At 39.4% G+C, this 16,064-nt stretch overlaps 1 protein-coding gene across 1 annotated transcript; it reads right to left on the bottom strand.

Annotated features, from left to right (window-relative positions):
• Window positions 1–1,314: 1,314 nt before the first annotated feature.
• On the bottom strand, window positions 1,315–14,026 carry LOC133865296 (protein-tyrosine-phosphatase PTP1). Its single transcript, XM_062301675.1, has 9 exons — window positions 13,691–14,026; window positions 13,217–13,313; window positions 12,996–13,078; window positions 12,734–12,874; window positions 11,534–11,668; window positions 2,802–2,950; window positions 2,558–2,699; window positions 1,875–1,960; window positions 1,315–1,729 (listed from the first exon to the last, which is right to left on the bottom strand). Exons 1-8 carry the CDS (start codon window positions 13,877–13,879, stop codon window positions 1,880–1,882), a joined length of 1,017 nt encoding a protein of 338 aa, XP_062157659.1. The 5' UTR covers window positions 13,880–14,026; the 3' UTR covers window positions 1,315–1,729; window positions 1,875–1,879.
• Window positions 14,027–16,064: the final 2,038 nt, after the last annotated feature.

Here is a 16,064-nt window from a genome sequence, read left to right as displayed (position 1 = left end):
TAAGTTTATGGGAAATGATTAATTTAATAACTTAATTTATATTTTACCAATCTTTCTTAATAAGCGAGGTTCAACGCATCGAAAATTTAATCATTAATTTATATAATTTAATTTATATTTTAACATATAGCTTAAAAGTTAGCTCATAAAATAAATAAATAAAACAGATAAAAAGAAAAGAAAAGAAAAGCTCCTTCCTTATCTCTAGTCCTCAGATTTTCCCTTTTGTTAACGATGAGTTTTCAACCAAGTCAACGATGACGGCATGGAAGATTCAACACGAGTTTGGGGCTTTCCAAATTGTCAGAGCTTTTTTTTTTTAAAATAAATAAATAAACTGTCAGAGCAATTTTTTTTTTCTAAGCAAAATAATTCGCATTAACTTAATATAATTATAATATACTTTTGTACAGAAAATAAAAATAATATGCAATACAAAATCACTGTAGTTTACAGTATCATATAAAGAAAGAAATTGGTCTTGACATCAATTGATTTTCAGATAAGATGGTGAAAGGCTCGATCCAACGAATGGCATTAGTCTATCAAAGTTAGGGTTCTGAGTTTGAGTCGTGGAAGCGTCATGTTGAGGAAGGGATTGTTGGGGTGAAACAGTGCTGTTCTGCTCACGTTTACAGTTCTTAGAACGTGCATTGTAGATTGCGATTTTAAATATTATACAAGGCTTTGACTTATCTCACTACACACCAATTAGTTTTCAAATGAAATGAACATATGCCTAATGCTAACTTTCTTAGAGAAGTTTCGCAGGAGAGAGAAGGGTGCCTGTGATGACTTTCTAGAATTTTTCACAAGCTTGTTGTTTTGATCATTGATAGATGTCACTTTCTACGTAATAATACAAGTCTAGCTGAAATTGAGCTTGGATTTGATGTTTAAACTTTCTCGTGTATCTTGTAATAATTATTTTTGTTGTCTACATATGGATAAAGTCGTGCCGGTGGAATGTTTTAAGTTGACTTGGCATGCACGTTTCTTTTCAAAAACAATTGCCTTAGGGTTGAAAAAAAAAGAAGGTTGAATTGTGTCGACTGTTGATGGTCAACCCAGACTTCTAACCCCAACCCAGTTCAAATTGAGCTCAATCAGATACAAATAACGCTTAAGATCACAAATCCCAAAAGTGAATTGAGCCGAACTTCTTCTCCCATCTTAGGAGAACAAATTTGGTTGAGCTAAAAGAGGCATGGATATCATATTCACCGGGTAACCCAGTCTAAGAAACTGACACGTGTCCTTAAAACATGCTATTTTTACGTGCATTTTTAGATAGAGCATTATATACAAACCAGAAGCAGAACTATTGAGATTTTATAGTAGAAGCATTACTGCATATTTCATTATTTCCATCAGGTGGGTGGATAGTATCACCAAAGATAGTATAACCTCAATGAATCACGAAGCCTGCGGTGGTTACAAGTCAGTTCATTTATCTAACAGTCAGAGGGGAACCATTATAACATGAAGTACAGGCCATTTGAATTTTTCAGCTCCTCGTCTGCCTCTATGTTTATAGGGAGAGAACCAGAGGATTTGAGGAGAACAAAATAGTTGTTCAAAACCAGACACGGCTGCTGAAAAACATGCCGGGAGAAGCATAGAATTGCATAGTTCTCAACTTCGGAAAAATAAGAAGGCAGCTTGGATTCTGTCAGCCTTATTCAGCATTGGTGCTAATGAGAAGCAGCAGTCACTGGTCTAGCTCATCCTACAAAGCATCATGCATTAGAAGGTACCGTGATATAATAAAACGAAAACAACGCTGCAAAATTTGTCATTCTAGTAAAAGGATTCTACACCATGTTGGTGCACAATCTACGCAAAGGCACAAAAACTTGAAGACATGGACATACCATTTTCAACTCCTTTGAATGTTGAACTCTGAGATTAGGTCTTCTAATTCGTCGATGATTGCTTTATAGCAGAAATGATATTGATCCTAAGAAACAGTAAGTTAAAAAAGATGGAGCATCAGAAGTAGAGCAGACACGGCATTTGTTTTTAAGAAAAAGGAGAAAGAGGGGGTTGGGGAGGGGGAGTGAGAATGAGATTAATCTACATTCTTGTCACATAATTTTAGGCCATTTCTCTGCGCTCTAAAGGATATTAGACAAAAAAGAAACTAAAAACACTACTGCTTGCTCCCCTATAATCTTCGTGTTCAACTCTGTTAACCAGAGAATCAAACCAACCCAACCATGGTTGGTTTTACCATGCAACCTGTCAACCAACCAGAGCCATAATGCAAGGAAGAAAAAAACAAAAACAAAATAGGGCTTCCTGCACAGGCTACTAGGAAAGGACAAACTTGCCCCTCACTACACAGACAAAATTGCCCCATCTTCATGAAATAAAATCAGGCTAACGTTTCTACCAGTCCTTCGAGCTTGCACAAGTCCATAGTTCAATGCTCCGGCCAAACCTTAAGGTTGAGCCATAAAATGAGAAATATTTTTCTAGGCCAGTAGAAGTCACTAGTATAATAATGGATTAATTATATGACATTACCATGCAAATTATTATAAAGTAACTATACCAGCGTTTGGACCATTCCAATTCTCTGAGACCTGAAACTGGTTATGGTATCAACAAGATCTAAAGCAGACATGTCTCCAGCAAGGATTCTTTGAATCGTGTTATGAATGGTGCAATATGCTCCTGTTCGCCCGATACCTGCACTGAGAGAGAGAGAGAGAGAGAGAGAGTTTCAGAAAAAGTGTACATATGATATATGGAAGCATTATCATGGCACATTTAGATTATATAAACACGAACTGAACCTGCAGTGCACCACTATTGGACCAAGAGTGGGTGGTACATGATATAGTCTTTTCAAAATTTCACGCACTGCAATTGTGTCCTTTGGAACTCCATGATCAGGCCATTCAGGATACTGAATATGCAGAACAGACATGGGTGCATCCTCGGACTGCAATATAGATGACAATGGCTAAGAGGAGACACATTTCCATAGGTGGGAAATCAATTACAAATCACACAATAATAACACCAAATAATCAAACAAGGTATACATGCGAACACTATTAAATTCATTTGGTACTTTTACAAATTGAGAACAGCACAACTATAAAGCATATCTTCACAGGTGCCTTGATGTCTTTGTGTGTTCTTTTCTGCATTTTTTTTTTTTGGTGGAATAAATGAATAGTAACTAACATCTTGGAGCCTCATATATGGGACGAGTACAAGGACCTAGAAGCACGTAAGTAAATTGGACATTTCCTAAACACAAAGCGTCTATATAAAAATGACAACAGTAGGGAGAAGAGGCGAAAGGAATAATAAGGGCTTCGATTTTCCCAAATGCATCTGGTTGCTGTCCTTCCAAATGAAATCTAGAAGGCAAAGAGGGTTCCTATTCCAGCTGTGAAAATAAGAGGATTCAACTCTTAACCACCACTTCTTTACAAAGAATGGTATCAATCCTCTCTGTTTCTTTTCTTTAATTTCTTCTTCTTCTTCTTTTCATTTTTTTGTTTGTGCGCGCGCGGGGGGGGGGGGGGGGGGGGGGGGGCGCGTTGTAGTGACATCTGCCAACTATCTATATAGAGAAGAAAAAAAAAAAAAAACAGAGAGGGTTGAGAAGATGATGTAATTATGTACAGCATCCATTTGGTATAGGCTGATTCCATTTTTTTTTCTCTCATTCAAACAATCTCTAAGGAGAAAATATGTATAGAGGTAGAGAGAGAGAACAAAATCCACTATAGAAGGAGCTATTCTAAACAAAATTTGGAAGTCGAAAAGGAAAAGAAGAAAAAAAAAACGTGCCTCCAAACATGGGGGCAAATCCAAAGAAGCTTCACCAAAAAAAGCCCATGCCCACATTAACTCTTTTTTTTTTTGATAAGTAAGTAGAAATTTCATTAAAAAAGCGTAAGGCGCCCCTTAGTACACAGGGAGTATACAAAGGTAGAGCCCAGCTAGCCCATAAAGCAGAACCCAAGAAGACCCTCAAAAACCCCATAACCCAACACCACCCAAAACCCTCGAGAGCCCCAAAACCCAAAATAGAAACAGCCCCCATTAAAAACAGTCCACGAAACCACCCAACCCTAATCCCCTAAACCCCTAAGCCCCTAAAGCTCACAATCTTCAATCATATCCCATCGCGTATGTTCCTCGTCAAGGGCAGAGAGTACAGCCATAGATTTTTCATCTTTTTCCCCGAAAAACAAAGAGCATGCCATAGACAACTCCATAGGAGATAGAGGCTGGAGTTGTTTTCCTTGACCCACTACCGGCTTTGGCTTCCTCCCTTCCGACGAGCCCATCTCAATGGAAACTTGTGGACCCACAGCAGAATTCTCCGACCCACTCCCTAAGTCCTCAAAAACAGAATGCTTCCGACCAGCCTCTGAGGAAGCCAAAGAAGAAACCGGGAGAGGAAAATGAGAAGAATCGGTGACAAGAACGGGATCCGGGACCGAAACCAACTCCGAACCCATGTTCGAACCCTGACAAATCCTCCGACCGGCTATCCTACGCCTAGAGGGATAGTTCGCGTCACCATAGTTGATGGAACTCTGCAAATTAAGAAGTTCCCTTTTTCCTTTAGTCTTTTGGCGCGCAATCATTTTCTCCCGCTGAAACTCTTCTTCCATGGAATCCCTAATTGCCAAGGCCTCCTCCCCAAAAGCCCCTTCCAGTGCCCAATCCAAAGGCAAGCCATCCCAATAATCTTCTTCCTCCTCCTCCCAAACTACAATCTCCCCGTTATGATCAGAATCGATGGGCCACCTCTGAGATTGAGAAATACCATTTCCTTCAATGGAACATGGAACGATGCATCCACTCAAAGGAGAGGAGAGACCAACCGCCCCAACGTCCTTCACCTCACACGGCAAAACATGAGGGACAGAAGCAATCGGGGGTAAATTGAGGAAACCCTTCTTAAAAAGCCCCTGATTAGCTGTGGTCTGGTTCTTCTTTTTCGCACGAGACTCTCCACCCGTTTCCTTAAAAGGAATAGGATCTGCGGAATGCTTTGAGGCTACCAAAGAATCATCTAACAACCCATCATTCCATACCACTTTCTGCCCTGCCCTGATCTCCCTAGCCCTCCTGTAGTAATACTTAAAAGGACAGCTTAGCAAGAAGGGGGAAGAGGGAGATCGAAGCTTCTTCCCCAGCTCATTGGCTCCTGAGAGGGAAGGAAAACCAGAGGATTTTCCACCACTCAAAGACCCAGACGACGCCGGAGGAACAGCGGTCGCCGGCGACGGCAAATCCGCACTCGGCAGAAGAAAGACGAACGCAGTGGCCGGCTCAGAACAGTCTCCGCTCAAAAGGTCCCCACTGGGAACCACCATCTCCGACGAAACGCCATTGCACAGCCCAGAAGAATCCACCGAAGTCGTCTCCGGCAACGACGACCGTGAAGAACTAGGTTTCGGCATGAGGCATCCCAAGCGCAAACCATTCCGACACAGTCCATTCCTTGCAAGACGACCCAGAAGCTTGTTAACAGCCCGGCCCACAGCCATGTTGGACCCTATGACCCGCTTACTCCACGTGCGCAACTTAGAGATTTCAAATTTCAAACTCGCACGTGGACGATAAGACTTACCCAGTGGACGGCGATGCTGGTCCTTACCCAAAGGATCGAACGGCTCCAAAGTAGAACAGTCCACCGCCGTCCTCAGATCTGCATCTAGCACCCTCGCCGCCGGAAGAAGATCAGGCTCACAGTGAACCACTGGCGCGACCTTACTCCCGGAAGAATTACCCCCCATGATAGGCCCCTTCTTCACGACACCGACCGAGCCTGCCTTCAACACCTCCACAAAGGAGGGCCCCTTCGAAAAGGGAACCAAACCCGGCCAAACCTCAACTCCCTTCCCCTTATTCTCCGCCAGTTCATGCAAGGTCCCATTCTCCCCGCCCACAGAAGCAGAGAAAAGAGCAGCGGACTTCCTCAGCTCTTCGGAGAATTTGATCCATCCCCACCCTCTACGTCCCTTAGGAATCAGGATAAACCCTTTCCGACCACCCATCCCGAAAGAAGCTGCTTCTAAGAAACGGCCGGCTTGGTTACACCCTCTCCGAGCGATCAGAACTCTCGAACCTTCCCTGAAAGATTTGATGAAAGCTTGATCTTCCGGAACACCCACAAGTGACTCCAACGTCGAAGCCAACCACTTGGAGCACAAAGGACTGATGAAAATTACGCCGGAGAAACTTTTTCTCTTCTCCCCCACCCTCATCTTCGACGCCCCATCCAGAACCGAGAAGACAAATGTCTTCGACTCCACGGTAAAACTAATCTCCATCTCAGCAAACAGCCGGAACCCAAGCGGCTGACCCAGAGGACGATCACATATTCGACGGACAGGAGCCAACCCACCTGTAGACGCCCCTTCGTGAACTACTATCGCGACCCACGGGCACCTAACGCTCAAGAAATAATCCCGCACAGTAGGACAAAGAGCTGAAGAGGGAGGGGAATGATCATTAGCAGCGGGTATTAGTTACACATTGCCAAGTTTCCTCAACCAAACTTCCTCTCATACTCCATGCCATTGAGTACTCCAGCCAAAACCAGAATATTGTCACCTTAGAAACTAGATATTTGCCAACCCAAACTCCAATTTTTAAAGCTTCAACAGCAGTAAAACAGACACCCCAATGCATATCTTCCTCTGACCAACTATACAACTCCTCTCGCATCTTTTGAGATGCAACTTCACACCTAAATGAAAATTCTTTTCCTAGTGCACCACCCACCCCCCCCCCCCCCAACTCTCCTTCTACCAGTAAACACGAAAAACTATGACAATCCTCATACGGCATCTAACACCTTCACAAATATTATTTACAAGCCCAAATCATGACCAGCTCCCATCACCCTCCACCAATCTGTTTCTCAAATATCCCCAGTAAGACTTTGAAAATATTGTCCAGCAGGCAGGTTCAGAAACTACCATCTTTGATTGGGTTTCTTTTTGTTTTTTTGATAAGTAAAAAGAAGCATCAATTTTGATTGGGTTTCTTTTTGTGGGCTGGTTTGGTTGTTCCTGTGTATATTCCCTATGTACTTAGGGGCGCCTTACGCTTTTTAATAAAACATGTCTTACTTATCAAAAAAAAAAAAAAAAAACACCAAATAATTATCCAAGTAGTCATCTAACTAAGACCTTTGCACACTCATCAAAAGTCTCATTAATCTACTCAACTTTTGTACCTCTAAATGGATAACAGAAAAGACAACTACACAGAGTTATGAGGCAGATAATGATCACACCCACAGGTTTTGGTGAACGACACCCCAATAGGTTTTTTCAATAGTTCCTGTGGTTTGAGACAAGGGAGACCCTCTTTCTCATTTGTTATTTGTCATTGTGATGGGAGAAGTTGGGTAGAATAATTTTTGCTGTTGTGATTGGGGGTTTGTTGCTTGACTTCTCTGTGCGTAATGCTGGTGGGATAGATATCTCTCACATTCTGTTTGTTGATAATACTTTAATCTTTTGTGGGGCTAATCCAGATCATCTACGTCATCCGCGTTGCTTATTCTTTTGTTTTGAAGCTGTTTCGGACTTGAACATTAACTTGGCTAAGTTGTGTGGGAAATGTTGATCATGTGGAGGGGTTGGCTGGTATTTTGGGTTGTGGGGTTTTCTCTTTGCCTTTGAAGTATCTTAGTCTACCATTGGGGGCCTCCAATAAGGCCAAGCATATTTGGGGCGGTGTTATTAAGAAGATAAGAGCATAGGTTGGCTAGTTGGAAAAGAATGTACTTGTCCAAGAGTGGTATGATTACCTTTATTAAGAACACACTCTCCAATTTGCCTACGTACTTTGTCTCTCTTTTCTCTCTCTGCGAGTGTTGCAAACCACATTGAGAAGCTTCAACGTGATTTCCTATGGGGTGAGCTAGGTGAAGAGTTCAAATATCATATGGTTATGGAAGAATATTTGAAGTGGTTGGGGAAATTTTTTCAAGCCACACCATATTTGAGGTGGGAGATGGCTCCAAAATTAGAGTATGGCATAATCAGTGGTGGGGGGAATGGCCCTTAAGGAAGCCTTTCCAAATTTATTTGGTATTGCTTGCACAACGGATGCCTCTATTGCAGCTCACTTGGAGCTTTCTGGTAGTTCTAATTAGTGGAACGTGAGCTTTGCTAGAGCGGCTCATGGCTCATGATTGGGAGGTAGATGTCTTTTCTTCATTCTTCAAGGTAAGGCATTCAGCTAGAGGGAGACAAGAAAGTGAAGATAAGTTATGGCGGGTCCCCTCCAAAAGATGGTTGTTTAAGGTTAGATCCTTCTATAGTGCCTTGATTTGTAGTTAAGGCTTTTGCTTCTCTTGGAAGAGTGTTTGGCGGACTAAGGTTCCTTGGACGGCAGCATTTTTCGCTTGGTCATCAGCTCTAGGAAAGATTCTTATAATGGATAACCTCAGGAAGTGGCACGCCATTGTGGTGGACAAGTATTGCATGTGTAAGACGAATGGGGAGTTCATGAACCATCTTCTTCTTCATTGTGATGTGGCTTATGCCATTTGGAATGTTTTTTTAAATCGATCTGGACTGTCTTTGGGTTATGCCTAGACGTGTATTCAACTTGTATGCTTTTATATATATATAATGTCAAATTTTATTTATAAAAATAATAATAATAATAACACGTGAGGCACCCCTAAGTACATAGTGAGTATACAAAAAGACACCTAGAAAGAGAAAACAAAAAGGAAACAAAGGCCTCATTTGACAATCCCCTCCCCTCCCCTCCCCTTCTCTTATTTTCACTTCTCCCAAAAAAACATCAACTTCAAAATATTCTAACTTTTTTCATTTTTTATATTACATCAATAACTTTTTTATTACTATTCAAATAAAAAAACTCACTACAATACAAATTTTTTTCACTTTTCCATACAAATTCTTTCTATTTTATTTTACATCAATCATTTCTTACTACCACTCAAAAAAAAAAAAATTCTCCTCATATTTGAGGAGAAGTGGTTGCCAAACGAGGCCTTTGACCCACAAAAACCCAAAACAACACCCACAACAAAACCCCCACCCTTACCCTTGAGACCCACCACAACTACAAGAAAACAACCTCAACAACACAACCTAAAACCTTAGAATACTGACATAGCCCTCTTCCCTTTCCCATGGCTAGAGTCTTCAAAATTAATGGAACATTCAAAGTTTTTGAGTTCCCTTCTGCTTTTTGTGCCACGTTTGGAAAGAGTAGCCAAGACCTCTTGACAATGTTCATTATCAAGGCATGTCAAGAGCCCTAGTGACTGTTTCCCATCACATCCACAAGAAATCCCAATAAAGGGCCAATCTCCATCCCACATTGCACAATCTCGGATTCCTCTACGTGTTAAACCCCATGCTGATCAAGGACCACCAAATCTGTCGGAGGAGACTGTTCAACCGACGAGACCTAGGAACAAACAACCATGAATCACAACAGAGGAACTCGGCTTGCCGGGACGTGGGCAACCTTTGTTGAGGTCTATGGAGATGATGCAGACCCAACGAACTGAGGCACAACAGGCGAAGCACTGATCACTGACACAACCTTGGTGACCAGACCATCATCCATCTTTGATAACCTCCTGGCCTTGGCGTTGGAGGGAGCAAAATGGAACCATCAGCTTCACCTGGGCACGCCGTACCAAACCCAACTTGTCGGACATCTTCAGACGTGGACACCGGTAGTAGAACCACCTCCGGCGAAGCAAAAACAAGGTTAGGAAAGCTCGGGGCCCCTTAACCCTCACACCAAAAAGGTGCCCCCCCCCCCCCCCCCCCCAAAAAAAAAAAAAAAAAAAAAAAACACACACACAACACATACACATATAGATTTGATAAGTAATCGAGATATTATTAAAAGCGTAAAGCGGCCCAGGTACACAGAAAGTGTACAAGATAAACCACCTAGCTAGTAGGAGGAAAAAGAACAAGGAAATCATAATAATTAATCACCAAAGGAGAAACAAAAGCAGTTGTCCAAAGATATAGAGTATTCAAGAATAAAGACTTAATCTCGTCCAAAGTCAGGTGTTCTCCCTATATTACCAACACAAAAAAAAAAATGGTCCAATGATAACTTGACTCAAATGAATGAGAGCTTGTCACAGTAGCTTGTAGATTAACTCAAGGTTCTTACTTCTAAGCCTCAAATGTAGATGCTCATTAACTGTGAGAACCGCATCCAAAATTTATCCACTCCCCAGCAAATGCAATTTGATTCTATGAAAGCACCTCATTGATTACAACGATATTTTTTTTATTGGTAAGACCCTTTACAACTTAAGCTGAAAAGGGCCTTGAATTTACAAGCAAAGACCTATGACCTCACCAAACAGATTGGCATATATTTTTATTATTCATTACCTCCATTTTCAGGGATGAAAAAAATAACACAGCTTTAAAACTTTATTTCAGATTCACCCCCCTCATCAGCCCCAAAATCCTAACAATGAAATGTAAGAGGCAATTTCCAACCAGACAAAAATTTCCCACAACTTGGGTTCTAGGAGTTCCCTACAAACCAACTTCTAAAAGTGACATGTTTCCTTTAAGCATGTGAAAACTATATGCTCTATTATTAATGCTATTAAAAAAGCATGTGAGAAGCAAAACAGTTGACACCTTACATTAACCTTTTTCCAGCTCCTTCCAAAATGATAACCAATCCTGATTGCACTTTCTTTCTTAAACTCAAACCATGCATATACATTAATATATCCTCATTATTAGAGGATCTACGGGATCAACCTATTAAGTCTCCTAATTCTTCCTTCTTATTTTTCTTCTAATTTTTCTTATAATGGTAAGTCACAATTAGACATCAAGAAGACCCCATTCAGTTCCCCGTCAACCCATAAAATCTCATTTTAGAAACCCCACTGAACTCGTCATCAATTAGCATCCAAAAAAGAAAAGAAAAGGAATCAAAATCCAAGTCTTAGGGTACAGTTTACAGCCAGCACCCCAATTTTTCAATCCTTGCTTTATATAAAGCCCAAACGACACCTGAGGGTTACACCCTAAGGAACTGCTGCCCATAAAAATCCTGCAACCTATTTTCTTCTTTTTCCTTTTTCTTTTCAACCCATAAATCCTTTAAAAAGGAAGGAAAAAAATTTAATACAACCCTTTTTCTATCCCCAATAATTAGATTAGCCTTCTTAACCATAGAACCCAATACTTTTCTATACCACTTATATTGATTACTGAAAGATCCTAATCTCCAAATCCCAGAGCTGTCAGACATCAAGATGCCTTACCTCTAAAGTAATCTAAGATAACCCATGTTACTCATCACAAGGAATAGATATACTTTTTCAAACTATATATATGTATACACACATAACTTATGGGAGAAGCATGCATTCTCATCTTTGTCAAATAAAGTCTGTCCCTGCCCATATCATGCTGGATTTCCACTATATGGTGGGCCCAAAGAATCCATAAAGCATCGTTTGCATTATATCAGCAGTATTTTCAAAAACTCATCTTACCTCCCTATGGTTCACCTCCAAGAGGTGCAACTCTAATAAAGTGTCAGTTGTTCTTATCCACTTGGTGATTATACATATATCACCAAATTCCCTAGGACCATCCTCTGCCTGGAAATAATCTCCACATTTTACCATCTGCACATAAAGTTCAAATCATAAGGCATCTAAAAAATAAGTACGAAATAAGAAATCTAAAACTATATTACACACGCTTATAAGAATCATCAAATGAATATGAAAAGTCAAGACAACCACATAAAAAGTAATATAAGCAGAAATAGTTTTACTAATGGCCACATTACAGGCATGACAATAATATATTCATAAGTAAAGTTAGAAAAGATCAAGCCGGTAATAAGCCAAAAGGCATCTGTGTGCCTGCACATGTGAAGTGAATACGCACATGTAAAGTAATTTATCATAGGAGAGTGTCCCTTAAACAAAATTATAAAAATAAAAAATAAAAGAAATGAAAGAAAATGATGCTCCCAATGATCCTGTCAAAAGAGTTTACTTCATAGGTGGAACAATTGTTATTCTGATGAAGTCCAATACTTAAAGATAGAAAGGTAACAAAGTACCCAGTCGAATAAAAGCACTGGATAAGTCTGAGTTTTTTAGATATAAATACTTACATACAAAACATCTAGAACTGGCTCAGAAACATGAATAGATTCAACCAATGAACCACAGACTGAGTGCAAATTCCATGTTCTCATAATTAATGAAAAACATCAGCTGGGGTTGCCCCTTTAACATTTGTAAATGCTATATAAAACCCTTTCCATTTTTTAATGGGAAAGTGCTATTATACATCCATATGGATCATCTGGGGTATATTGACACAGGTACTGACACCTGGATTTTTACATAACTGAATCTCTTTAGCAATATATGTTCAGATGGAAATATTCCTAGTAACTGATAGATACCATGTATAAACCTTCATACGATATTACACAACAGTAATTGATTAGTTGCGAGATATGTGCCCTGGATGAGAAATTAGGAGATTAATATGTATGGCCTGCAGACCCTTCCCCACCAAAAAAAAAAATGTCAAATTTGAAACGGAAATTGCAAGCTTCAACCAAATTCAAAAAGTTTTATCACGGACTACTTATGCTGGATACCAAACATTTGAGTACTTACAGCAAATGCAAATTACAAAATTACCTTAAACTCTACATAGTGAAGTACCTTGTAATTGTCGACCAACCTAGTCAGCATCACAATCACAGGGCAATGGTACTGCAGTACCATCTCCCAGAAATCCTCATAGGTGTGCGGTAGTGGACCTTGTGTGGCAATAAACTGAGAAACATTTTCCGAGGAAGAAGTCTACATTGAAATGAGTCATTATAAAAGGGTCAGAACAAGGAGATAGGAGTCAATTCCAAACACCTTATAATATTCTACTGAGATACACTATCAACTAAATATTGATTATATAAGCGCGTACCGTGACAAGGCTCGCATTTATGTAGCCCCTTGCTGCCGGTCTGTAATCCTTACACGAGTTAAGAACAACCCTATTCTTGTCAACTGAAATCAACAACAATACAGCAATCTGGTGACGAAAGCTTGTCTTCAAACTTCATATATGTATGTATCCATTTGTGAGCAAGAAAATTCAAATTGCTTAAGCATTGAGGCCTCAAAAGAAACAAAAATGAGATATACATGGCACAACATCCGTATAGCGGTTTTTGCTCAAATTGACACCGTCAAAAGCCACAGTACAGCTTCTCCGCATCTCAGATGGTGTTATCCTATTGGCCTGACATCAACTGTAAGACTTAGTACTGTAACCAAAAAAGAACCACATAACAAAAGGTAAAAAACAATACAAATGATACTACTTCCTCGGTCCTAAATTGTTTGTCCCCCTTAAAAGATCCAATCTTTTTCAAGAGGACATCCTCAAATGCATTTGTCTTTTTTGGATGAATAAATGCATTTGTCTTTGAAACCAAATATTACCAAATTCTTACGTAAACGTGTTTTCCAGTGACACATTCCCAAGAGAGTTTCAGAAGATCAACTTTCATGAAGCAGAAAACAACATGAACCGGAATGTTTCAAGAATGAATTTTGTTTCTTTTCTTTTCCTACACATTCTCGGGAACCGAACAGAGAGCACCCGAAAGCACCAACCTGCAAGCGTGCGAACTCCTGGGTGATGGTCAGAGGGTTGGAGAGCTTCTGGCGGAAGAACCCGAGCGCTTCGGAGCAGCGCGCGAACTGATCTGGGGTGAGAGCAAGCCTGGGCGGCAAATCGGGCGATAAATCGAACCGGTTGGGCGGTCGGGTGGATACGGACGCGGCGGCAGAAGAGGAGGCCATGCCCGATCTTCTCCGGTGGTGGTGGGCGCGTCGAGAAATGAGGTTCCCCAGTTGAATTGAACGTGGGTTTTCCGTCCCTTTGAGAAGTGGTGTGCAAGTTAATGGGAAGTTGGGTATTTTTCCCTGATTGATTGGGTTATGATGATTTTGTACTCTTGCTTCTGCTCCCACATTCTTTGTCGCCAAGCACCGACCAATCTTTTGGACCCAAGAAAAATATTTTTGAAAGTTTGGTATGAGAAATTAATTTTTACTATTTTGTGACTTATAAAAAATAAATAAAAAATTACTATTTTGAGATATTGGTTAATATTTTCATTGTCTATTCGAATAAAAAAAAAAAAACATTGCGAGAAGGAAAAGTCAATCCTACAATATTTCATTTTTTATATTACATCAATCACTTTTTAATAATTTTTTTTCACTTTTTACATCACGTCAATTAATTTTTAACAATTTTATTTCATTTTTTCATACAAAAAATTCAAAATTTATCTCTACTTTATAACACACCAATCACTTCTTATTATTTTTTTAAAAACAAAATAAAAAAACAAATTCACAACCCAAATATTTACCAAACACACCCAACTCTAGTCTCTAGGTTGACACTATCCTAATATATTAATATGAGTAGAAGAATACCATTGAGTACTACAACTTTTCCTATAAATATTTTACATATGATAATTTTTTTTTTTTTTTTTTATAATTTATGAAATTATTAAGCAAAATGTTTGGATTGTCAATTTATTTTTATCACTTATTGGACAAGTGCAATAAGGGTGTGGATCATTGGAAACCATCCATCAAAATCAAACAGCTTACAGCATTGATTGGTGAATAGAGAAATGAAGCAGAATTGTAGTTGGCACAGTTGCAGGTGATTGGCGCGTTTTAAAGTTATGGGGTTTTTGTCCAATGGTCCACTTGGGTCCATCAAGTAACAAGTCTAAAAAGCTTTCTAGGAAGAAAATAGGATTTTATCAAACAACCTTTTGTTTAGCCTGTGTTTTGATAGGTGATCTTAATTCTTAGGTATTATTGTCAACATATTGCAGCTCCATCTCCAAAACTTACTTTTCAATCATGTCTTCGCGAGCAGATGGACATGATTGAAGTGTCTTCCAAGCACAGCATCCCCTGAAAATAAAGCTCATTACACCTTTTTTTTTAAAAAAAAAAAAAAAAAATCAATAATTTACTGTTTAAATTACTAATAATCTGAATAATAAATGTAGGAGAGTTCTTATGAAGCATACTTATCCAAAAGGACTATCGTGATTTGATAACCATATGAGTCGTAAAAGTGTTGAAAATCTTTTTCTATCCGGACAATTTAATTATAAAAGTTCCTTATCAAGATCGTTTCAACATCTTGAAAAAATTGCAAGGAGGCATAATATTGACTAAACAAAAAAGTATATAACATTTTACATCTTTTGATTAAGCACAAAATAAAGCATGCAACAATCTTCTTCCTACGAAGGAAAATCTGTTTCATAGGAGAGTTGTAGGTGATTAGCTATGCCTCATTTGCACAGTTGAGGTTGAGTTTGTGGTGCATATTCTATGAGAATGTCCTTCTGCCATGGATGTGTGGAGTTCAGGGCTATTGCAGACCCTCTTGCTGCTGAGGCTTGGGCTGCGTCCCATGGTGTTTTGTTCGCCAAGGAGCAGGATTTTTGGATCTCATAATGGAGGGAGATGCAATGCAGGTAGTGAATGAGATTAATGTGGCTTCTCCTTCTATTAGCAGAACCGGTCACTTTACCCAAGGTATCAAATTAGAGCTCAACTCTCTACGTTCATTTAGAGTTATTCACGTGAAAAGGAAGGCCAATTCTGCTGTTCATGTTCTAGTAAAGACAACTGTGTTTCATGTTAAAGACTCTATTTAGTTGAAAAAAACTCCACCTTAAGTCTCTGTCATAGTTTTTAATGAGTCTGTACGTCCCTAATTTTTGACCTTAAGGTCTCTTATTTAATTATAAAGATGATATCTTGTTCAAAACAAAAAAAAAAAAATTAAGCACAAAAAAAAAAAGAAAAAGAAAAGGTTATATGTTGTAAACATTTTAAAAAAAAAAAAAAAGAAGAAGTAGAAAATAATAATAATAATAAAAAGTAAAAGAGTAGCCCAAAACAAAACCCTCCTAAAACCCTCATCTTAAGGTACCCCCTT

This window comes from Alnus glutinosa, chromosome 4 (genome assembly GCF_958979055.1).
Source record: "Alnus glutinosa chromosome 4, dhAlnGlut1.1, whole genome shotgun sequence".
NCBI lineage: Eukaryota > Viridiplantae > Streptophyta > Magnoliopsida > Fagales > Betulaceae > Alnus > Alnus glutinosa.
This window is presented reverse-complemented; position numbering and strand designations above follow the sequence as displayed.

Coding starts and splice junctions, on each gene's coding strand:
- LOC133865296 (XM_062301675.1), bottom strand. CDS start 13,879: ATGGCCTCCTCTTCTGCCGCCGCGTCCGTATCCACCCGACCGCCCAAC. Junction 13,314..13,690: donor AGGAGTTCGCACGCTTGCAG/GTTGGTGCTTTC, acceptor AGTTGATGTCAG/GCCAATAGGATAACACCATC. Junction 2,700..2,801: donor CCAATAGTGGTGCACTGCAG/GTTCAGTTCGTG, acceptor TCTCTCTCTCAG/TGCAGGTATCGGGCGAACAG.